The sequence below is a fragment of the Papilio polytes genome, unplaced genomic scaffold, assembly GCF_000836215.1.
Source record: "Papilio polytes unplaced genomic scaffold, Ppol_1.0 DF824270.1, whole genome shotgun sequence".
Classification (NCBI taxonomy): domain Eukaryota; kingdom Metazoa; phylum Arthropoda; class Insecta; order Lepidoptera; family Papilionidae; genus Papilio; species Papilio polytes.
The window spans coordinates 2,724,704-2,749,556 of NW_013524934.1; the positions used below are offsets into that span (position 1 = coordinate 2,724,704).

The 24,853-nt window shown below is 33.8% G+C and overlaps 4 protein-coding genes across 4 annotated transcripts in view; 1 reads left to right on the plus strand and 3 right to left on the minus strand.

Annotated features, from left to right (window-relative positions):
- Window positions 1-280, minus strand: part of LOC106105440 (serine protease inhibitor 2.1-like) — a gene marked incomplete in the record, with an annotated part of 1,391 nt that extends 1,111 nt beyond the window's left edge. Inside the window, 1 exon segment of the mRNA XM_013285740.1 lies at window positions 1-280. Within this exon segment, the coding sequence (XP_013141194.1) occupies window positions 1-214 (214 nt within the window).
- Window positions 281-2,300: 2,020 nt separating this feature from the next.
- LOC106104635 (Down syndrome cell adhesion molecule-like protein Dscam2) overlaps window positions 2,301-24,853 on the plus strand; it is a 178,432-nt gene continuing 155,879 nt past the window's right edge. The window contains exon 1 of the mRNA XM_013284736.1: window positions 2,301-2,480. The gene's annotated coding sequence lies outside the window, so the exon portion shown is untranslated. The remainder of the gene's footprint in view (window positions 2,481-24,853) is intronic.
- Window positions 4,447-6,020, minus strand: LOC106104646 (serine protease inhibitor 2.1-like). The gene has a single exon (XM_013284763.1). It carries the CDS (start codon window positions 5,968-5,970, stop codon window positions 4,774-4,776), a length of 1,197 nt encoding a protein of 398 aa, XP_013140217.1. The 5' UTR covers window positions 5,971-6,020; the 3' UTR covers window positions 4,447-4,773.
- LOC106103816 lies at window positions 7,184-12,630 on the minus strand. The gene is made up of 2 exons (XM_013283707.1): window positions 11,272-12,630; window positions 7,184-8,483 (listed from the first exon to the last, which is right to left on the minus strand). Exons 1-2 carry the CDS (start codon window positions 12,455-12,457, stop codon window positions 7,237-7,239), a joined length of 2,433 nt encoding a protein of 810 aa, XP_013139161.1. The 5' UTR covers window positions 12,458-12,630; the 3' UTR covers window positions 7,184-7,236.

A 24,853-nucleotide genomic window follows, 5' to 3' on the forward strand; every position in this document is an offset into this window, starting at 1 on the left:
CATTTGTAAGTTGCTCATAGCTTTGGCCCGTCGCGCCAAGTGCGACGCCCGTCATCAGGGTCCATACACCGAAGGGAGATATGACGACATGACCGCCTGTCTCCTGTGCTGTATAATGCAGCAATTCGATGCTAAAGTTCCTTGCACGTCCACTAAACTCCGTCTTACAATAACACGTCGAAGCGAAAAGTAGAAACGTCACAATTCGATACATCGTGCGGCCGTTCGCGGACGTGGCCGGAGTCAGACTGAGCACAACATTAACTCTCCGTGTGTACACCTTCCTTTTAGATGACACCTGTTTGTAGCACGATTGTATATTCTATGCGTCATAACGACGCCATTTGTGGCGAGCATTTCGAGATTTGTTTTTTATTTTATCCAACCATTGGAGACTATAAAACTGGTTTCTATTAACACAACCGAGACTAATATGAACTTGGTAAAACCAATCAAAATATATAGATTGTGTATTTTGATATTAGGAACAGGTTTATCGACTTTTAAAAGAATTATCTTAATTCTATGCTACGAGTTTCGCGTGTATTCTACTGGTTTTGATAGGCAATGATTTAACGACTTACTCCTATTAACTTAAAACTATATACAAACATACGTAAATTACATCAATATGATGTAATTAAAACTTGAATCAAGGTAACTGTTGTTTACAAGAACCGCTAGCTACACTTTACTGTTAAGTCAGATACTTCCGTGGAAACAGTCATTTCACGGAAGCTCCCTGTGACGTCAAAAGAAAAAATGGCGGCCATATACATCGACGCATTAAAGATAAAACCCACGAAGTAGATGAGAAAATCCCATTCATTTTAATCGTAGACCCTATCAAAATTCAACTGAAGTTCAATTTTATATAGGTAGGTATAGTTTAAAATCAATACTCTAGGAGGCTGACTCTTTGACACCCTGCCGAAGATTATCTTCATCACCATCAGCTTTCAGTGCATTTCTGGACAGACTTCAGTGTTGTTTTTTTCTTTGTGGCAAAAAATGTGTTTCCGTCCTTTAGTGTAATCTTTCTGTCCTTTAGTTTAAAGCATCCTTATATTTGATGAGACGATAAAAATATTTGAGGATCAGTTTAAGTACTTGACTTGCAATCTACAGCTCCTGATCGAATCCTGTGTATTTCGACTTTCGTTTCATATGTACATTTATCAGACACTATTGCGGCGAGAGAGAACTTCATGATGCAATCTGCACATGCGAAGAAATTCAAAGATATGTGTATACAACCCGTACCAGACCAGCATGGTTGATTATGGGTTAATAACCACTTAGAGTAGGCGGACCCCTCAAGGGGTACAATGAGTAAAAAAGATCAACGAGTATCACAATTTTTGAACGTACGTGCCTCCAATGATCGGTAATGTGGTACGATTAGTTTCCTTACAAAGGGTTTTACCAATAACGTATTTAAATCTTTACTTCGTGATCACAGTCACGAGTCCTTTGGGTTACTTCATTTACGTATTTGTGATATTTGGAATTAAAATGAATAATTGGTAATGATATAAACTGACTCAGTCCTTATAACTTTACTTGGTAAAAAGAAGAACTTGAGAAGCAAAAGGTAGTAGTCAATATGCGACCAGAGGATAAGGTCATAAACAAGAACATGTTATGAATAAATGTGGGCGGTTACAAAGGTAGAGCAAGACTGTAGAAAGTATGAATAGTGGGAAAGATATGAATAAGAAGGGACTGAATTCAGGTATGACGGCTGATAGAAATGTATGGAAGAACAGCACATAATGTACGATGATAAGGGCAAGCTGATGATGATGATCGAGTAGCAAGAATATGAAAAAGAAGGATAAAATATAATGGACATACAAAATTTACCCTTGTCAGTTGGGACAGACGTAATGGATTGTACTGCTCAGTTACAAAACTAAGGATGTAATCAATGCGTGCATGAGGCAATAAAAGAAGTATAAGTCTTATGGAGAGATTAGGACCATCTTCCATTAGGGTTAAATGATTTATAACCTTATTGAGTACCCTTAAATGATGTCCAGTAATTTATTCTTGATTGTTTTTAAAATACAATATAAAAATGTATTTTATTTATTACGGTATCTTGTTTCGTTTTACAATGATGAGTTCACCAAAGAGTTTTTATCTGAAATTAATCCTGGCCGGTTGGAGTGATTAGTTTTAAAATATTTTTAAAAGTATATTGATTTGACACCATCGTAATGTCAGGTTAAATGCAACTCGCAATTTAATTATTAATTAGGTTAACACAATTTATTCTTTAAGATATATACGTAGATTTATTATTTTTTCCTAGTGTTTGTGATGTGTGATAGTGTAATGTTTTGTTTATATAACTTTCATGTGCAGTTTTTAAAGAACATACGGTCATGTTTAAAATCATATATACATTCAATTCGATAATGTTTTTAACTTAATGTCTACGTTGTCTTCGCTTGAAATCCCGGACGATTTTGGAGGTATGTAGAATTGACAAAACTCGTTACTAAATAGTTGGTAGGATATGTTTATAGTATTGGGTTTTCATTTTTAAATGCGGGTTTAGCCTAAAAGTGTCATAGCCCCTATATTGCCTGTCAAGTTAAAACGTTAAATTTACATACTGTTGCGTTAATTAATATATTTTATAAAATAACCTTGGACCACATCTTCTTTGGTCTAGATAGGATCGTGGTCAAGCGCTGGTTTATACAAGACTAGCTTTCGCCCACGACTCCATCCTCGTGAAATTAGAAAGTAATATAAAACATGGCCTATGTTACATACTGGCAACGTATTTTTTTAATGTTGAAAAAATTACAGTTGTAGTGTTCGCATTAACATCTTAGCACTGCAGAGTCGGCACGCCTGGTGTAATACTACGACCACACAGAAGACAGGCGTGAAATGGAAGCAATTCCGTGTTTCGTCTGATGAGTGTGGTGCCGGAGGCCTAATTTAAGTCCCTCTCTCTTTACCACCCTCTTCTTTTAAGGAGAGGATGGGAGGGGGAAGTGTATTTGACGGAGGAGGAGATGCACTGGAAGGGCAAAAATCCCCTTTATGTGCGTCTCCTCCTCTGTCGAATAAGTCTATTGTCTATATTATTGATGTCTATGGGCAGCGGTCGCTTCGCCATTTTGGCGGATTCAGGTGGCTGCTTGCTCGTCTGCCACTTTATGTTAAAAAAAAAGAATTTTTCAAATCGTCCCTGTAGTTCTTGAATTATTTCATTTCAAGCAAACAAAGTTTTCCTGTCTAAAATATTAGTACAGATAAAATAAAAACGACTATCGTATTCACACAAAAATGTTTTCGCTGGTAGTCCAGTTGTATTTCGTTCCGACTTTCTAAAGCGTCGATACATTTCACTTGGAAATCCCATTTGAGGATTGTTTCACAATTTTAATTCTTTGAACACCCGTATTAGTTAACGTTTATCTTTACAGTTTGGTTTTACCTTAAAGATTGATACTATGCACACTTGATGATTTAAAAAGTAGGTGTATTACATTGTTGTATTTATGAGGAAAAATGTAAATTAATTAAAAACGAAAAATGAACTAGACTCCTACTATATTCTATAGCAAAAATGAATGTTAAAAGAATTGCGGATAAATAATTGGCAGGCGCATAGTTTCAATGCATTTCAAAATAATTCGTAATAATTTGATAGAAGTTATTTTATAGTAATCCATCCATCCATCCATTTAAACTTTAGGCATTAATATTATTAGTAAAATTTGAGTTAAGTATGTTTCGTAATTATGATAAACCTACTATTTTGTTTACATTTGAGTTTTAAAGATATAATTATGCTATAGTTAATGTACTCTGTACCAAGATATAAAAGGTTATCACTAAATGGCAACATTAATATCGGTCGCTTCGTACTTGTAATACTCGGAATTTGAATTAAGAACAAAAGTACAGTCGCGGAAATACGCAATGTCTCATTTATCAAAATATTGACAACACTTCGACTCTATAGCTTTGAAAATTGGAAGATGATTATAAACCATTTATAAAAACCGATAGATAAATAACATAAAATAAATATACAAAATAAATCTAACTGTTTATTTGTCAAGAGGTTACAAAAGAACGCATGTTCTCTCTAAAATTTCCTTTATTTTTATTTTCTCTCTAAGAAATTCTTGTCAGTATTTTTTTTATTATTTTTTAAAAGAGGGGACGTAAATGTGGAGTATTATGCCTCCAATATCCTCTTCTGAAGTTCCCTATACTTTCGTAATAAATTCCTTAAATAGTTATCGATTTCTGAATTAGTTCTTAGAAGAATAAGGTTACGTTAACCTACAAGAAATAATTGAAATAAGCTTGTTGTTTATTTTATTCATTTATTTGTTTCTCTTTTGTTTATTTTACCATTTAATCTAAACTTGATATAGTAAAACGTAAACACACTTCTTTGTTTTATAAGATATCAGCAATCACAGCGTAATGTGATATTTTTTTAATAAAAATCACACGACTATCTACTATATTAACGGAATTTCATTTAAACTAAATTAAATTGCATAAAATGTTATACAGAAAAGGAACAAAAACCATAAGCCAATAGCAAAGAGCTTTGATTTGCAAATGAGAGTTTAACTGAATGTAAATAAATAAACAATAAAATAAAATAAAGTTCTATAATGCGAATGAAAGCGCATGGCAACAGCTAAATATTATAATAGCTTAGTAGATAAATACTAAATGCAATATGAGTCAGTCTCGAAAAGGTCTGATTATTATTATAAATATATTTTAAAATTTAGATGGCTTTGAGTAAATACCACTGAATATTACAGTGTTTGTTGATTTTTCTAGAATTAAATATATGAATGGTCTGTTTGCGTTGAAATTAACCGGCATCATTCTATCGGAGAATTGCGATGATGTTGAAGCTGACGCTATCGTTCCCGTTTCTGTTACTTCAATATCAGCTTTGTGAACAATTGATGATACAAATATCTCTGAATTAGTTATTGCATTAAAGTTGGCTGAACTAGGATCGAAAATATCAACCAGTCCCATCTTATTTAATGGACGGTTTAAAATCACGTTAGTACTAATTTTAAACCTAGGCAAATTGACCACTACCTCTGTAGTTCCATACAAATCATTGTCGGTTTGCAATTTAAGCATTACATCTTTGAGATTTACTTTAGACAATTTTTTGTAAACACTAGATACTTTGACGCCTTTATATGGTAGAATAGCTAAAAATGAGTATTTGTTGATCTCATCAACACCGTACGGTAATTCAAGCACTGAGCCCTCGATGTTTTCAAAACTGGAATATGAGAAACTTCCTTCTTGATTCATCATATTGACTTCGCCTATTTGGTTATTATTTTCATCGTAAAATGGCGCTACATTTGTTAATGAAGCATTGAAGGGCGATTGCCAAAAACCTTTGAAAGTTATAACGTTGGTTAATATCATTCTGGAATTTTCGAAATCATCAGGCTGTAGCACGTTCGAAACTGCCACACCTTTCTTCTTAATAACCTCATTTGCTAGCTTCGCCGCCGTCTCTTTAGGTTTAAAGTTAAGCTTCGTTAGTATCGCTTTGAATTTGTTTCGTATGTCCTTTATAAAATCTGACTTTATTAAGAAATCACTGTCGCCAAATAAATAGTTTCTATTCTTCAATTCCACTGCACCAGCTTCAGATTTAAGTACAGCCGAGGTTAACGATTGATATCCGTTGATTATGTTTTCTTTCTTCTTAGGAAGTATCAGAGTTCTAACAAGTTGGTCACGGCTGGACCCCGTCGCTCCTAATGTGACAGCTGTCAAAAGTGACCATACCCCAAAAGGTGATATAACAGTGTGCCAGTTTGTCTCTTCGGCTGTATAGTATAACAGTTCAATACTGAAATTCCTCGCTCTATCACTGAATTCAACTTTGCAATAGCCCGTTGAAAACAAACCGAATAAAATTAAAATAATTTTCATTGTGACGTCCGTTCACTGCTACGTCTGTATAAAACTGAATTAATGCTGTTTTTACAACTGTTTATAGTTAGTCATGTCTCCGTACTTATATATTTAATTTAATATACGATAAGATAGAACAATATTTCCTAATTGATGGAAGTAACCCTGGTTATTCTGGCCATATGTGTACAATATACTATATGTGTGGTGTAAAATTGGTACACACAAGTGGGGATTTCTTGATGCGCAAATACGCAATAAGGAAAAAAAATTGACAACGCATTCTGAGGACTGAGTCACTATTTATGTGTTATAATTGTGACGTAATATGTTTCAATGTATTACATTTTGACTAGCAGTTGTGCCCAACTCCGCATGTATTTATTTTTATTTTGTGTATTGAATAAGGTTAGAATAATGTCTAGACCGTTTTTGGAAAATGTAATGACTTGATTTATCTTTAGTTCAATAACCTACAGTAAATTGCGTTATGTGTTTAAAATGAATAAATGAATATATCTATACATGTAATAAAATTGGAGTAATATCAAAAGAAAAATTCCAGATTTCGGGAAGATGATGTATTTGCGTTGCTGATAACAAAAATCGCATTTAAAAATATGTTGGCTGTTTGTCTGTCCGCAAGCCGCGTTTGTTCCGGGTAATCTCCGAAACGGCTGGACCGATTTTGACCGGAATGATCGAGACGGACTTATTATAGGCTACTTTATATCTTAATATTAAGTGTACGAAGTCGCGGGCAATAGCTAGTTATTAATAATACTAACAACTACACTCTCGTAGAATAACTAAGTAACTAATGGAAAAAAAGTCCACTGTTTTAACCCAGCCTTTCCAGTTTTGGTCAAATAATTATTTTATTAGCTATTTCCCCGACATTTTCGTCGTGAAGATAAAAAATTATAGGCCCACCATATTTCTCCAACTGAGGTGAGTAACAAATGAAACATTCTCCTTTATAGTAGTTAGTATGATTTAGTAAACACAGCCTTTTTTTATATTTTTTTATACCTTTAATTAGGTCCAGCAAGGCCGGAGATAGGCGGTAAGAAACATAACAAAAAATATACACGAATTGATAACCTCCTTCTTTTGGGAACTTCATTAAAAAGTAATTTAGACAATTTACTCTTACTTAGTAATTTTTATTTACACAAAAAGTTTTATACAACTAAAATGTACAATCATTATTCAATATTTTTATATAATTTACAAAATAAATTTATGTCACAACAAGACATATCTTCTGCTTACTTAAACATTTTAAAAGACGGATGGCTTAGTATAAGCACCACTAAATAAAATTGTGTTTGTTGTTTTCTCAAGAACGAAATAGATAAATGGTCGATTCGCGTTAAAAACAGATGGTCTTGCTCTATCCGCGAAATATGCGTAAGTCGTAGCTGAAGCTACGGTCCCAGTTTCTGTTACTTCTATAACAGCATTATGTACTATAGATGATACGAAAACATTGTTACTTTCAGTTATACCTTTGAAGTTTGCTGCGCCTGGATCGAATATATCTTCAACACCCATTGTGAATAACGGTTTGTTTAATACCAATTTCGTACTAATCTTAAACCTCGGCACGTTGACGACGACTGAAGTCATACCAAACATGTCCATGTCACTCTGTAGTTTAGCAAATATATCCTTGAGAGAAATATCAGATAAACGTCTATAGACTGACGCTACACTCACACCGGGTTCGGGTAATATTACAAGTAATGAGTATTTGCTGATATCTTCATCGCCGTAAGCCAGTTCCAGTATAGATGCTCCGATTTCGTCAAAGCTAGAATAAGGTGGCGTATCTTCTAAATACATCATGTTTACTTTACCAATTTCTTTACCGTTTTCATCGTAAAATGGTGATATTTTTGTATCTGATACATTAAATGGCACTTTCCAATATGCTTTTAGTGATATAACATTGGTTAATATCATTTTGGAATCTTGAAAATCGCTAGGCTTTAATACGTTGTTAAGCTTAAGACCAGATCGTTTGATTACATTGTTCGCTAATTCCGCTGCTGACTCTGTTTTGAAGTTTAGCCTGCTAACGATAGCACTAAAATTTCTCTGCATGCTCTTTGTGAAATCGTGCTTCAATAAAAAACTGCTGTCACTGAATAGGAAGTTTTTATTTTTTAATTCCACTTCAGGAGTGCCAGTGTTTAAGACGGTTTTGGTTAGGTTTTTGAATCCATCAATTAATGTCTGTTGTTTCTTGGGTAGTATTAATGTTTTTAGTAGTTGATTGCGACTGGAATCCTCAGCTCCAACGGATACAGCAGTGAGTAGTGTCCAAACTCCGAACGGTGATATCACAGTGTGCCATTGTGTTTCTTCAGCTGTATAGTATAGTAATTCGATACTAAAATTCCTTGCTCTTTCACTGAATTCAATTTTACAATAACATGTTGATAGTAAAGTAAGGAAGATAAATGGTAGTCGCATTATGTCGACCGTTTGACCGCGTTGTTTAAAGTATACTGAATCATTCGATACTACAGCTCGTTAAAATGAACAGAATAACTAATCAGACATTGCTCACTTGTTTGTAAAGAATGATAAACTTTATATACGTATTTCACAAATGTATCCCTTTAGTTTTAAATGTACATTTGAACTGTACAATCAAAACTGAAGCTCGTTTGCCCTATAGCTTAATTAGTGTTGTGTAATTTAATTAAAAAAAGAATATTTAACCATGGGTTTTCCTGCAGTAATATTCTTAAGATTGCATATTGTTATCTCAGTTTGTTCCGAGGTGATGAGAAAGATAACAACATTCTTTATAAAAATGTAACAGTAGTGGAATCCCACGGTAAAATACACTTGACAGCACTACTAAAATGTGTGTCCATGTTTTACATTTAACTTTTGAACTAACTAAAGATGTTAAAATATAATATTAGTTATAGAGCGGACATTACGAATAGACATTTAAGCTTAATTGCATTAAGACTATCTAATTTTTCCTGTGACATTATTGTTTATAGCACATTTTTGAATCATTAATTTTTATAAAAATCTCTACAGTTACGTCTATAAGCAACTTTAGTCTATGCAAACATACGTAATAGTCAAAACAATTTCGTATATCGATGACACTGGCTGTATATGCCTTATATGTTGTCGAAATCGCCCAGTGGTGGGACATGCCCTAAGTTGCACAGATACTAAAATTGCAGATTTATTTAGAGTATTTTCCTGATAGTCTCGTCTATTAACGCTATATGTCTCTGGATCTAACATAATTATCAAACAGAATTTGACCTCTGCTCCTTTGTATCTTGGGTTTTCCCGAAATATGTAGATACACAGTACGATTGATGGATGTTATTTTTAGGTTTTGATAATTTTTTGCGTTTGGTTTCATGAAAAAGTTATTATTATGATTTAACAAGCCCACGACTCCGTCCGCGAGAAATTAGAAAAAAACAAAATTAGCTTATGTGTTCTTCAAGACTATCCTCAACATTTATACCAAATTTCATCATTCGTTCAACCGTTTAGAGTTCAAACTCTAACAAACATCTATCCATTTATACTTTCGCATGTATAATGTTAGATTGATTTGTATAAATATGTTTCAAAAAGAAATAGTCTGAGTAGTATTGACAGTAAGCATTATAAATAAACGCCATCTTTTGTTATACTTGAGAACTACGTTGCCACAAGATTAGCTAGGTTAGGCCGGGAATGCACTTGGATACTGGCGCGTGCCTTCTACAGGTATGAAAGAATGCAATGCAAATAGCCATAATATTTATAGCATAACTAGCTTTCGCACGCGACGCCGACCGCGTGGTATTAAAAAAAAAACAAGTAGCCTGTTTGTTCTTCCAGACTACCCTCCGTTCCGAGATCCGTTTAGCAGTTTAGGCTACAAACTCTAACAAACATCCATCCATCTAAACTTTCATATTTATAGTATTGGTATGATAACTATATAAATTTGTGACAGTATCAGTAAACTGAGTCAATGATCCAGAAGTTACGAGACGATACTGAAACTTCTTGTCTAATACAATTTCGTTGAATTTTACTGCCAGGTGTATTACCACCTTTATAGTTAACATAGTATAGTCATATAATACAAGGTGTTGTTCGCGACTTCGCCCGAGTAATATTAAAAAATAATACAAAATGCAACTTATATTACTTGCAGATAAATTACCTTTGTAATGGTGAAAGAATTTTTAAAATCGGCCTATTACTTTTTGCGTGAATTAAATACATTCAAAGATTGAAAAAATACAGGTTGCCAAACCATCATTCTCACAATTTTGAAGAAGTGGTAACCCTGACCTTAACTTTGAAAAAAGATTGTAGGCTCGGTTATAAAACAATAAAAATGTTACTCGCATCTTGTCGGTCATGGTATCTGAATTTGTACTCGTATGATCTCATCGCGTTGTTTGCTTGGACGTGAGAAATTTTATTTCATACAAACGTATAAATCTATTTTAAATTTTAATTCAATCTTATTTACTAGCCCCTTTTGATCAACGGATCCTTAGTCATCATTCTGACCCCTTTTTTGCGAAGGGGAATGCTTTACGCATACTCCGTGCCTCGGGGCAGGCACGAGAGTTATGTGGGACTCTCCCCATAATGGGGCATACCACACTAAACCGGGGCGCCACGGGATCGCTTTCGCTTGCCACCACGATGCCCCACTGATCATTTTGACCCCTAAGTGATCGGTTAGCGACGCTCATCCGATCTCCTTGACCTCGTACTGTCACCAGTCCCGGACCTGCTGCCTAAGGTCTCGCTCAACTTCACCTGTCCATCCCTGAACCTGCTTACTATGTGTCTTTAGTATTTTTCCATTAAAAATAACATTTTTATCATTAAGTGCAAGATTATAAAGTTGTTATTGTCTCGGTACTTGAATTCAAAACCTGCAAGAATTGAAAACGTTTTTTTGACGTTTAGTTTTTTTGTTTCCGGTTTTGTGAGAACCTCGTTTCTGATTGTTTTCTGCTTTTGTATGCCAATTTCTTGGTATATTATTTACAATTAACATATATGATATTGTAACTCTAAATTAAGCGTGCAATAAAAAGAAAAATAGGAAAAGTGTTGATTTAAAAGAATGTCAATCAATCTCTTTGATTCATCAGTCGGAAAGGAACGGTAGTCGGTCAAATATAGACATATTCTACAATAGATAACTACAACATTCCCACATTAAGTACAAATTGTCAATTGACACACTGACTACATGTCTTAATTAAAATACACAACAAATCAAAAAACATTTATTAATAAACTATAACAATTACACTAAAGATGGTTCAGCATACACACCAGCAAACACAATAACACCAGATTGTCTCTCCCTGATTAAAAACACAAATTCTTTATTTGCTTCGAATCTCTGCGAGAGTATTCTATCCTCTAAGCCAACGACGGTAGAGGACGCTGCCACTGTCCCCTCCTCTGTCACTTCAATGTTCACGTTCTGGACTGTTTTAGACACGTAAAGAGGACTGTCAGATATACCTGGCATCTGAGCTTTACTACTATCGAAAACATTACGTATCCCCATATACATTAAAGGCGGTATCATATCAGATTGCGAAGTGATTTTGAATCTTGGTATGTAACAATCTAATTCAGGTAATGTTTCTGAAGTTAAAATATCATTCATCCACGTTAATGGTTGTTTTGATAGATTTTCTAACAACATTTTTAGAGGCATGCCGTCGAATGGTAGCAGTATTAACATGGATAGTTCCTCGTTCTTACCGTATGGCATTTCAAGAATCTGTGCCCCTATTGAAGGCGAATCTCCAATATTATGAGGTGCTTTATGATACATCATGTTAACTGATCCAATCATTTTACCTTGATGGTTATAAAATGCTTCTTCTCTTGTCTGAGTCGAATCGAATGGGTACGTCCAGTTCGCTTTGAAATACAATCCATCGACTAGAATCATTCTTAAATTTTCTAAAACACTAGGAGTAACCGCTTCTTGTATTTTTCCACGTGTCACTTTACAAATAAAAGTATTTATGTCATCGGCTAGTAATGTTTCATTACTAGTATCGACAACATAAACTTGTGTGAAAAATTTTTGCGCATATTGACAGAATTCTTGATGTATATTTAAATTGCAATCAGCAAATAGTACTGATACTCCGTCTAGGATTACGTCCTCGTCTTTATGCAACAGCATTTTGGAGACCGCTAAATGAAGAGCCGTGGTTGCTCTTACATCATTGGGTAGTCGCAGTTCTTTCATTAGCTGGTCAAAAGTTTCACCGGAGCATCCTTCAGTTAGTAATGTGAACATGCTCCAAATAGACATTGGGGATATGACCATGTTCTTCTCTCCATAGCTTTCTTGAAATGCGTACGAGTTGTAAAGAAGTTGTAACGAGAATGTGTTCAAAGAGCTGAAGTCCAGTTCGCTTTTTGGTGCGGCTAGTGCGAAGCTAACCAAGGTGAGTACCTTCCACATCGCGCGACTAGATAGAGCCGAGTCGTGTACAATACTGATACGGTGAGGCGCAGTTCAATCAATATCAATGAAGACCTTCTCACGGACGCACAATGCACGAGTATTTGTGAAGCGACGATGCGCGTGGATTTGCCGCTACTAGCCCACCTCGCTTATGGGACGACTTTATATCGATGTTTTTTTAACGTCGTTGATGTCATATATATGGGTGTTTTTATATTGTAAGATTAATCGATTTTACACAGCCTAAAATTAAGGTTATTATGTTATTTAGTAAAATCTATTGGAATTCTTGGTGTCCAATTTAACCGCTCGAATGGTTTCTTTCCAATTGTCACGGTTGCTGTTGCGAAATATAAATTTGTTACGAGTTTTGTTTTTTATTCTAATGATATATTATTTTGCAATATTTAACATTTCGTCTTTGAAATTTTTAAATAAAATTACCATAGATTTGAATGCAAATCATTTGTTATTAATTTTAACTTAATATCTGACTGTGGATGCAGTCATAATATTTTTATCATAAATAAAGTATTTTTAATAAATGTATTGAAATATAAAACCTTGCTTAGTTATCTTGGATAAAATTATAAACTTGTTAAGAAGTATCTAATTAAAATAGTGATTTTTAATCCTAAAGCTTTTAGTTTCTTGAAGTAGATTATCTCTGCTGACAGCGTAAACCCAGCCTTATAATTATGCATACCTGCCTGTCAAAAAATTACCCACATGATATGTCGTGTCAAGAGCAGTTGCTTGGTATCAGTGGTCGTTGAACCTTCATTTCTATTCTATGTAACTGTTAACTATTGAATATAGGGAGTCGTTAATTAATCACGTCGTTTTAGCAACTTTTTGAACCCCCTTGGGTGATGTATGTTAAGATTTTAGACTACCCCTTCCCCTGATACCGAAAGTACATTTTTAATTCAAGGTTATATATGAGATTTTTTATGTTTTCATTTCTTTATGAAAATCACGTTGGATAACACACGTGATATCTAAGTTTAAGCCTTCCTACGTGATGTTTTGTGATTTATTTGCTGGTTTTCTCCACTTCAATTTATAGATTGAATGTTTTCATAGCTGCCAGTTTTTCTTTTTGCGTTTAATTTATTTTCTTACTCCCTTTTCAATGTATTTTTTTTAATAATTATTAACGCACATAAAATATTTTTTTTAACCTATTACTTAGCTTGTGTAAAAATTATGTGATGTATATAAAATAATAATACTTTAGTGGTAGGTTGTATCTCACTTCCGGTGCATTCAAACGCCTTGTAAGAAAACAATGAGACGCGAACAAAGACTGATAGGGTTGTCAAATGATGTTAATTAAAACAAATTGTTTATTGAATAGCAATTTTACCAAAAAATTAATATTAAAGCTATGTTAATTATGAGAAGACTAGTTTAGTTTATGTAAGAATATATTTTAATTGAGAAATGTTAAGAAGAAATCAGCACAGCACAGGAGTAGCGGCGCAACACTAGATAGTTGACGTTTACGTCCCATCCCTATTACATCTGCCAATGTCAACCAGAAGTCATCATACATCATACATCATACATCATACATCATACGTGCCATTCTGGCGGGAATCGGTGGACTGAGTAAGAAAATAGAATAACATTGTTACAATTATATTGCCTAAAGAATTGTTTAAAAATATGTATATCTCTCAGCTTATTTTTGACCGACTTTCCAAAAGAAGGAGGTACTCAATTCGTCTGTATGTCTTTTTTTGTAACAATGTATTTTAAATTGCGCAAGACAGTCGTTAAAAGAAGGCTCTGCCTCCTGAAATACAGTTATTACTACTTCAGGAGACAGAGTCCCACTAACTGTTCATAACTGTTTTGGATCAATAAGGAATTTTTATTTTTTAGTTAATACATAATGCTTTCAAATGAAAATATGACTATGTGTAGATAATGAGAAATTTGTTTCGGAAAAATCATAATAATTCATACTTACGAATAATGCGAAAGAATGGATAAAAGAATGAATGTCACTATGTATCTCCAAAATCGTTTAACTAATCTTGATGAAATTTATTACAAATGTAGAACATAGTCTAGAAGAACACAAAGGCGACTTACAGCGAATTCCGCGTAGATGAAGTCGCGAGCTAAAGTTAGTTTTTCCAAATTAAGTTTTTGGCAACCCTTTTGACCTCTTTTGCGAGACAATGTGGTTCGCGATATCCGATATTGCCTAATACGAGTTAACTAAGATGTTTAACAATAATACACAAGCTTTGTTAGAATTGGATCAACGTATAGTCTCTAACGACCGAAATCTCAAATCAAAGAGATGCAAACCAAGGGATAATAATAAAAATAAACTAACGTGTGTGACCGACTTTTTTCTTACAGACACATTTATAAGCTGCGTTTTATTGATTTTTGTACCGAGTCACATTACAAAATGTTCAGGCAATTGTACAATTTTAGTTGGGGCACCTCCAGTCTCTCCGACTGTACATGGAGTGTTACACTACAACAGTGTAGATATATGCTAGCAGTTAACCACTAGCCTACATAATGGAATTTTCCCAACCGTCACCCCTGTCCCCACGTGTAGACAGATGAGAATAAAAAGTTTCATTCGTCCTACCTTTTGCGACGAGGGGAGGCGAGGTGAGGTTGGAACTTATTTTATTGAATACTGGCTGTTCCCGTGTGACTTCATCCGCATGAAACTATGAAATTTTTATTTTATTGTTTACATTTGTCAAATTACAAATGTCAAAATGACATGACATGATGACAACCTTGCTTCCGTTAGCAGCAACTTATGATCTCTTTCCCACATTAGGATTTTATGTAAAATATTTACCCCCTAAGTTTAATGGCGTGAAAATATATAGCCTAAAGCGTGAAGTAAGTGTAGGGCTTTTTATTAAAAAAGTATTCTTCAAAAATATGCTGTAATTGCTGACATCTTAGGCAACAAAGAAGTGTGTGTTTACGCTTTATTATAATAGTATAAAGTATAACATAAAAAAGGGTTCCATATGTCACCTTATTGATCATAGTGGGACTAAATGGTTTGATTGATGAAAGTTTTTATTCTCAAGTTGAGCACAATCCTACATAATGATTGAATCTTGATATAATAGTGTGCTCTTGAAACTTAAACATGGCATAACTGTTTATTCTCTCTTTGATTCCTATGAGCTAATATGGAGCGCACACTACTTGATTTTTAGTTGTGCAACTAAACAGTTGGCTTCGAAACTGTCGACAGTCGCACAACCGTTGTGCGATAGTTTAATCAAAGGTGTGCACCCGCTTCAGTAGCTGTTAAGAATTGCTTTTATAAAATATATGTGATATCTATTTATGTATAAAGAGGTAAGTTGTGTATTTTTGAATGTATTGAAATAACTCTAAAAGTACTGGGCCGATTTTTAAAATTCTTTTACAGTTATAAAGATATGTAACTATGTGTTTTTATTTTATTTCTGTGCGGAAAAAGTCACTAGTAAGTAATCAATCATACTTTATATCTTACTAATATTATAAATGCGAAAATTTAGATGGATGGATGGATGGATGTTTGTTAGCGTTTGTAGCCTAAACGACTGAACGGATCTCCATGAAATTTGGCACAGATTAAGAGCATAGTCGGGCAGAACACATAGGCTACTTTTTATCCCGGGAATAGTTACGGTTCCCGTAGGATTCTTTAATTTAGTTTTTTAATGTTTACTAGATCATTCTGCAACGGTTCTACATATGTTATTGAAATTATTCACAGATATAAAAAAAGTCTGGAGCACACATGGGATAAGGTAAATCCCCGATAAATGTCCGGTTCCCGAGGGATACGTAGCATTTTGTTATTTATATAGTTCGTATGTTTTCTAATGCCACGCGGACGAAGTCGCTGGCAACAGCTAGTTAATGTTATAAATGTTGTAGTTTAGATGGATGGGATGGGTGGATATTTGCTAGAGTTTTAAGTCTAAACAGCTGAACGGATTTCGATGAAATTTGGCACAAATGTAGAGCATAGTCTAGAAGAACACATAGGCTACTCACTTTTGTTTTTTTTTAAAGCTAGTAAAAAAAACAACCCAATTTCCGCCAATACGGTTATCAAAGTTTTATTTAAAACATTATTCCAGTGTTTTTCCGTTATGTGGTTAAATAATTAAACATCACGAGCACAATAAGGATGCGAATTTAAGATAAAAATAATAGTGTTTACGTTTACAACGTGATGATGGGATTTTAACATTAAAATGTGCAATTTAACAACAAAAAGTCACGATTTAAATTTAACAAGCTACTAATAGTACTATCGGGGCATTTGTTAGTGTTCCACTTTAAAATAATGACCATTTAAACATTTTGAACACTTTGTGATGCGGTAAAATAACAAATATGACGCAGCTTTTAAATGTGTTAAATATTGATTAACGAAACAATTTAAACCAACCTAGCAACAGAATTCCATAAATACAGTTTCTAACCGTTACTGTTTGTTATGTTTTTTGCAATATTATCGCAAATATTCCTTTAGTATGCGGGCTTGGATCGGATTCTGTGCGTTGCCCGCGTCACGACGGCCCTGCGTGGCCAAGTTCAATGACCCCTGTAATTTGTCAAATTCTATTGTCAATTATAAAATACTAGTTGTTCCCATGCGACTTGATCCGCATAAAATTATAAAAAAAATATTTTATTGTTTACATATGTCAAATTATCAATTGCAAATGTCAAAAAGACAAGACGATGGCAACCTTGCTTCCTTGATGTTGGCAGCAACTTATAGTCTCTTCCCCACATTAGGGTTTTTATCCAAAATATTTACCACCTAAGTTTAATGGCGTGACAATATGTAGCCTAAAGCGTGACGTAAGTGTAGGGTTCTTTTATTAAAAAAATAATTATTCAAAAATATGTTGTAACTGCTGGCATCTTAGGCAACAAAGAAATGTGTGTTTACGCTTTATTATAATAATAGTATAGAAAGTAGAGATAAGTACAGATTACCTCCCATTCTATCTTTGTTGACACTTTCTAAGGTCTAGACTAGATGTTATAGCAACAGCCAGTGTAAAGGCAACGACTACACATAAAAGGGATAGTTATTTGCTTTTCAAATAACTGCCCAAGGTCATCGTTGTGTAGTACCCTCTCGCATCCCGCTAATGTACAGGTTAATTGTGAACCAAGCGTTATGCAAGATTTAATAACAAGTCATCTTTTGTACAAATCGTGAAATCTAAGCCGAAATTTAATGCAGTCTTTCTTTTGTTTTTCAAAGTATGCAATAGATGTCGCTTTTGCTAATTGCAGTATACTGCCTGGTCTATAATATGTAAGCTATCGGTATTTTTTATGACTGGCAGAGTTGATGTCCGACAGTTGCCAGACGATTATTTTTTTGAGGTAATTGTATGTTTTTTGTGCTCACTTTTCTTAAATTAAAACTATTACAAAAATGTAAATAACTTTATTTTCCTCTTCTTGTGTAAGATTAAAAATATATTAATTAGTTATTATGACATTGTTTTCGTAAATATTACGCTATCGTGGTATCGACTAACATGGCGGTTAATTAACTGTGCGCTGCGGCCATGTTATGACGTAATTACAAGCGGGCGTCGAACATACGGTTTCAAAGTTTGACCAACATCGTTGTTCTACATCGCTTTTTTTACCAGTTTTTGAGGTGAGAAGTTTAACAGGTTATAGTGATAGCATAATTTGCAAATTTGTAGTGCCTCTCTGTCGAGGGCACATAACTGGGCCCTCCAACGTAGGCACTGATCGTCAGACCTTATAACCTCGAACTTTGATTTGTTGACTTCATTCATAAAAAAAAACAATTAAATAAGCAGAATGAAATAAAATAGAATCGAAACAAAATACGCACAATGATTTATTTTTTATGATGTGAGTTACCAGTTTTTGATAATGTAAGTATACCAGCTTTCGCCCGCGACTGCGTACGCGTGGATTTTAAAAATCAATAGTAAGTAGCATATGTGTTCTAGACTATGCTCTACATCTGTGCCAAATTTAATTGAAATCCGTTCAGCAATTTAGGCTACAAACTGTAACAAACATCCATCCTTTCATCTAAACTTTCGCATTTATAATATTAGTAAGATTTCTTTTACCATGCCAACTAACAACTTGGCTTGTGTTAGGATTCGAACCCTAGACTAGGTTATTAAGTAGCCGCTACTTGATTGAACGAGTGTCAGAAATATTGCTGGTGGATTTATTTTTTCATTGTTCGATGAAATTATTATCCGTGTGTACTGAGCGACCGTGTACCATACTTAGTACAATGCTCGGCCGGCATGTAGTACAATATATCATAATTTATGCCTGTGGACTCCCTTTGGAATACCAGCTACGTTATATGTGTAGCTAGTGAACTAGTGATAGACTTCAATGTAATCGATTAAAGTATTTGTGTAGGATTCCAAACGTTAAATGCTTTATTTAGATTTTGATTGAATTTTTCTATTTTTAAAATTCGGATTGAAATAGTCAAATAGACGCGCACCCAAACCCAAACTGTGTGCGTCGATTATTTATGACTAGCTGTTGCTCGCGACTTCACACGCGTAAAATTGGAAAGTAATGAAAATGTAGTTCACTCACTGATTTCACGGTGAAAGCATTTTTGAACTCTGTTCAGTTTTTGACTTATTTTAATACATACAAAAATACAAATATTTCCTCTTTATAATATTAGTATAGATATATAAAACAAAAGCAACAGTAGAATTTGATGAATTATCTTACTTCTTACTAATATAATAATTTGGCATGACATAGGCTACGTACTGTTAGTTTTACGCGGTCGGCGTGGCGGCAAAAGGTATTGAAAAATATATGCAAATGTTTCCTAAATACTTACCATACAACTATATGTTGTATGGTAAGTACTGTTGCTCGCTACTTCGTCCGCATGAAATTAAAAAAACAATAAAAAGCAGTCTATGTTACTCATAGGTAAATTACCGTTTTAACGGTGAAAGAATTTTGAAAATCGGCTCAGTAGTTTTTGAGTTATTCCAATATTACTATATTACTAATATTATAAATGCGAAAGTTTAGATGGATGGATGGATGGATGGATGTTTGTTAGCGTTTGTAGATTAAACGGCTGAACGGATCTCCATTAAATTTGGCACAGGTTTAGAGCATAGTCTGGAAGAACACATAGGGTACTTTTTATCCCGGGAATAGTTACGGTTCCCGTGCGATTCAATGATTTAGTTTTTTAATGTTTACTCGATCATTCTGCAATGGTTCAACATATCCTTTTGAAATTTAGCACAGATATAAAACAAAGTCTGGAGTACACATGGGACGAGGTTCATCTCCGAGCAATGTCCGGTTCCGGAGAGATACGTAGCTTTTTGTTATTTATATAGTTCGTATGTTTTCTAATACCACGCGGACGAAGTCGCGGGCAACAGCTCGTACGTACATGAATCCAAAAATACTAATCATTCCCCTTTATAATATTAGAATAGAAGTATACTCGTAGATATATATAAGTATTGAAATGAACGGATGGATAAAAGAACACAGATTTTAGTATTAAAAACAGAAAATTCTAAATTGCATTATATCTATTGCTTGTGATCTGAATCGACTATTCTTACAGTGTCTAATTAATAAATCTATTTAAAAACTGCTAAATGACAATCGTGTGTATACACCTTTATGTATAAATCTATTCAAAGTGTTTGTACTAAAAACAATGGGCGTTTATCTAAGTCACGAAAGGTCCAAGTGATAACAGATATTGTTTATAAAGACGAGAACCGCTTCTCAGCGACATCTGGTGAATTTCCACGTAAAATCAACAGTTATATTGATACTAAATAACCAATTAGGATTTTGTGATGGGAGATAGTGGAAACGTAATGTAATTAATAAGGCTTTTCGGTACAAAGCTATTGTAGAATACTGTTTATGATGACATTTATATTCATAGCTGTTGCGCGCGATTTCGCCCACTTAAAATTAAAAATATATACAAAATATGGCCTATGTTCCTCGCACATTTACCTTTCTATTGGTGAAAGAATTTTTAAAATTGTCGCAGTATTTTTTGCGTTAATCAAATACATACAAAAGTACAAATCTTTCCTCTTTATAATATTAGTATAGTTGTAGATATAAAAGTTATCATGAAAGCGCCTATATTTAAATAATAGCAAATATTTACATTTTCAACTTTTACTAAATTTTATTGTAAGGGCCATTTCATTTAAGTAACCGAAAACACACAAAAGTTATATCCCATCTGGATAATAATAGATTTACTAATAAGCAAGTTATTCTATGTTTAATTTATTACAAACAAAGTTTTTCGTGGTCAACAAGCGAGCGATACAGCCTCCGGAAGCGGTAGTACTGCATCATTAATATCGCCGCCATGATAATTTCTAGCGCGCTAAATGAAACGGGGAAAATAAAAGCAGTGTTACCAGTATGCTTGCAATTTTAATCATTCTTATTCTGATACGAAAATATTATGTTTATTACACTAGTGAATTGAAAAAATACTTAACAATTTCAAAGTCGAATTCTACAAGAAAGGTTTCGTAATTCAATGTGACTTTTCGTTGCTAGTGTTATTACTGTCACTCTCAAATACGAGCGAGATGAAGCAATGTAAATGGAAATAATTAATTATTTTGTGTATGAAAATTTCGTATTTGCAAGAAGATAAAGAGCATTTAATATAAAATATATTTTTTTACGCTATCAGATTAGTAACCTCTAAAATAATAAAATTTCTATAAAATATTGTACATCTATACTAATATTATAAGATTTGTATTTTTAGTTATGTATACATTAAAATAACTCAAAAACTATTAAACCGATTTCAAAAATTCCTTCACCATTACGTTATTATCTGTATATTTATTGTTTTTTTAATTTCTCGCGGGCAAAGTCGCAAACAGCTAGCACACATGTAAACGATCCTCCTGAATCAATTTATTAAAAAAACCGCTGTGTAGTTTTAAAGATCTAAGCATACATAGGGACAGACAGCGGTTAGCGACTTTGTTTATACTGTGTAGTGATGGTTTACAGTTTTCCTGTTGGAAACGCTACGCGACGCGGTTCAGCAACGTTTGTAAAGTAAACATTTCCACAGGAGTTGCGGTAAATTTACCTAAAAATGGCTACGACGTGCCGTGCATGCTTATTATCTTTACGTTCCAATGCTTTAAAAGAATATGTTACGTTTTTTGTTGTTTCATTTACTTTTATCTTACTTCTTACTAATATTATAAATGCGAAAGTTTAGATCGATGGATGGATACATGGGTGGATGTTTGTTAGAGTTTGTAGCCTAAACGGCTGAACGGATCTGGATGAAATTTGGCACAGATGTAGAGAATAGCCTGGAAGAACACATAGGCTACATTCTTTTGTTTTTATGAATACCACGCGGACGGAGTCGCGGGCGAAAGCTAGTTATGAAATGAAGTTTCCTAGAGCAACAAAAAGTATGAAACTGCCAGCACGGGCATACGTAATCTTACAAAAGCAGTAGTAGAGCCTCTTGGGAAATCATTTCATGAGTTGCGTCACTGTACAGTCCACATATCTTGTTATGTCTCGTTACTTAATGGAGTGTTCTGCTGACTGTATGTCTGGCTTAGTGCTGCTACGTTTTTAATAGCAATTATAGTCTGACTAAAAATTTAACTGGCCCGGGACGTTTCAAACGGCTTCTATAAATTGTTCATAGGTTTCTAATCTATACTTCTATACTAATATAACGAAGCCTAAACGCACACTACATATGTAGGATGTCAGCAATCACGGTATATCATACTTCATACTCATACTAATATTATAAATGTGAAAGTTTGGATAGATGGATGGATGTTTGTTAGAGTTTGTAGCCTAAATGGCTGAACGAATCTGGATGAAATTTGGCATAGATGTAGAAGATAGCCTGGAAGAACACATAGGCTACTTTCTTTTGTCTTTATTAATACCACGCGGATGCTGGTTTATTAATAAAAAGTTCTATACCTACGACACGCTTTAGGCTATATATTTTCACGCTATAAGACTTAGGGAGTAAATGCTTTGGATAAATCATCACGAGGGAAAGGGACAAAAACTGCAACACAGAAGCAAGGTTGCCATGTTAACGGTAGTTATTATTCAATGTCAAAGGCCTTTGTCATTTGTAAATAAAATTTTAACATTTGCAATTAAACATTAACACATATAAACAATGAAAAAAAAAAGCCTTTTTCAGATGAATAAACCGCACGGGAATAACTAGTGTTTTATATTGATAATCCCGTTAAAATATGCCATCATGTATTTATTTGCATTAGTTGTAAACTGAGTTGGTAACTATTTGATTATAAATGTTACATCGTCTCTAGAGTAGTGTCATTTAACTAACAGAACAAATTCACATAACAGTTTTCACTGTAACACGCTTTCAGAATTCAGTGTCTCTTGGGGCAAGAGTTATTTCAGTTTCTAGACAACTCGCAGAGGTGTAGTTCTGTATCGCATCTCAAGGGATTATTAAACTGTATTTTAAGACTTGCTTTTTAAAGTTACAGTACAGTTAAAACACTTTAATGTTAAGCTTGATTCGTAATATGTATCTGGCGTAGTAAATAAAATTACGAAGAGATACTTTTCAATTTACTTCTTAATAAATATTCTATAGCTAGTTCCCGTGCGAATTCATCCGCATGAAATTATGAAGATTTTATTTTATTGTTTTAATTTGTCAAATTATCAATAGCAAATGTCAAAATGACATGATATGACAAACTTTAGCAAACGTCCTTTCTTGATGTTGGCAGCAACTTATGGTCTCTTTCCCACATAAGGGTTTTTATCCAAAATCTTTACCCCCTAAGTTTAATGGCGTGAAAATATATAGCCTAAAGCGTAACGGAAGTGTAGGGCTTTTTATTAAAGAAAGAATTTTTAAAAATATGCTGTAATTGCTGACATCTTAGGCAACAAAGAAGTGTGTGTTTGCGCTTTATTATGTTAGTATGGGTGTGCCAAGTTAAAAGTCAAGTATTATTACTATTAAGACTGGGTATAGCGATATTATTATGGTAATTATAGAATTAGACTGACAATAACATGCTTCGAAGGGCGGGTACACTAATATTTGATGACGTAATAAAACACATGGATACTGACGTCTATTTGATATTTGAAGCCTCATCAATAATGTTTGTGACATCACCATGAATTCATTCCTGTTATGGTAAGCGTAATTAACCTTACTTCTTACCAAAAATGCCTTTAGCTTTGTAATTTTCGTGTTCTAGGATAAGTAAGCAAGTAAGTACTCTACTTCAATTTACCATTAATGAAGTAGTCGCTACCATACTTTTCTGAAATGTTTTATGTTACTACAATCACAGGAATACATTTTCTATTTTATGATTTTCAAAGTGTCTATTAGAGGAAGTTTGAGTGTAGCCCCGGTGTTAAAGAATGATTTAATATTCGGTCAAATACACTAACAAGAACAGGAATAACACAATCCGTCTCAGTCAATTACAGATGGGTTTCGTCATAAAGCGGTTGAAATTATGATGTATTCATAAGGTTGGTTTGGGAATGTCTGTGCGTTAAGTCTAAAGGGATTTTGTATTTCACAAATGTTTAATGTAAATCTTATAACTATAGGCTTCGCTAGCCGATAATCTATGTCTAGGGCCGAATATAGAGGGGGTTATTATTAGTTCTCATATATGTTTTACATATTGCAATTCTTTAGGGAGGAGATTACTCACGTTCTCTGTTACTGTTTGTCTTTTTTTTTTAATTATAAAATGACACTTATAAAAAATAACAGACGAATTGATAACATGCTTCTTTTGGAAGGCTGGTTAAAAGTTGATAACAATCTGTACTAATATTATAAAGAGGAAAGATTTGTATGGTTATATGTATTAAAATAACTCTTAAACTACTAGGCCGATTTTAATAATTCTTTCACCGTTGGAAAGGTAATTTATCTATGAGTAACATAGGTTTGATTTTTATTCTTTTTTAATTTCACGCGGACGATGATCCAGCCAGTATTCATATGTAGAAGAGAAATTGTAAGTTAGGAGTGTGAGTGTGTCTCAAATAGAAAAGTTAAAAGTTAAACTTAATAGAGAAAGCACACACAAATAAGAAGCAGTAAATCTCAAGTATAGTAGAATGAATAATTTGGATTCCAGAATGTTCTCTGCATATTTTTACGTGAAATTTGTTTAGTGTCCGGACAAATCGCCGGCTAGAAATGTGAGTGAAGACTTAAGTGGAATATCAATGAGACGGTCCTTCGAACGACGAAAATTCGATTACGTTTGGAAATCTTGATTCTATAGAAAAGTT

Coding starts and splice junctions, on each gene's coding strand:
- LOC106104646 (XM_013284763.1), bottom strand. CDS start 5,970: ATGAAAATTATTTTAATTTTATTCGGTTTGTTTTCAACGGGCTATTGC.
- LOC106103816 (XM_013283707.1), bottom strand. CDS start 12,457: ATGTGGAAGGTACTCACCTTGGTTAGCTTCGCACTAGCCGCACCAAAA. Junction 8,484..11,271: donor TGCTGAACCATCTTTAGTGT/AATTGTTATAGT, acceptor AACGAGCTGTAG/TATCGAATGATTCAGTATAC.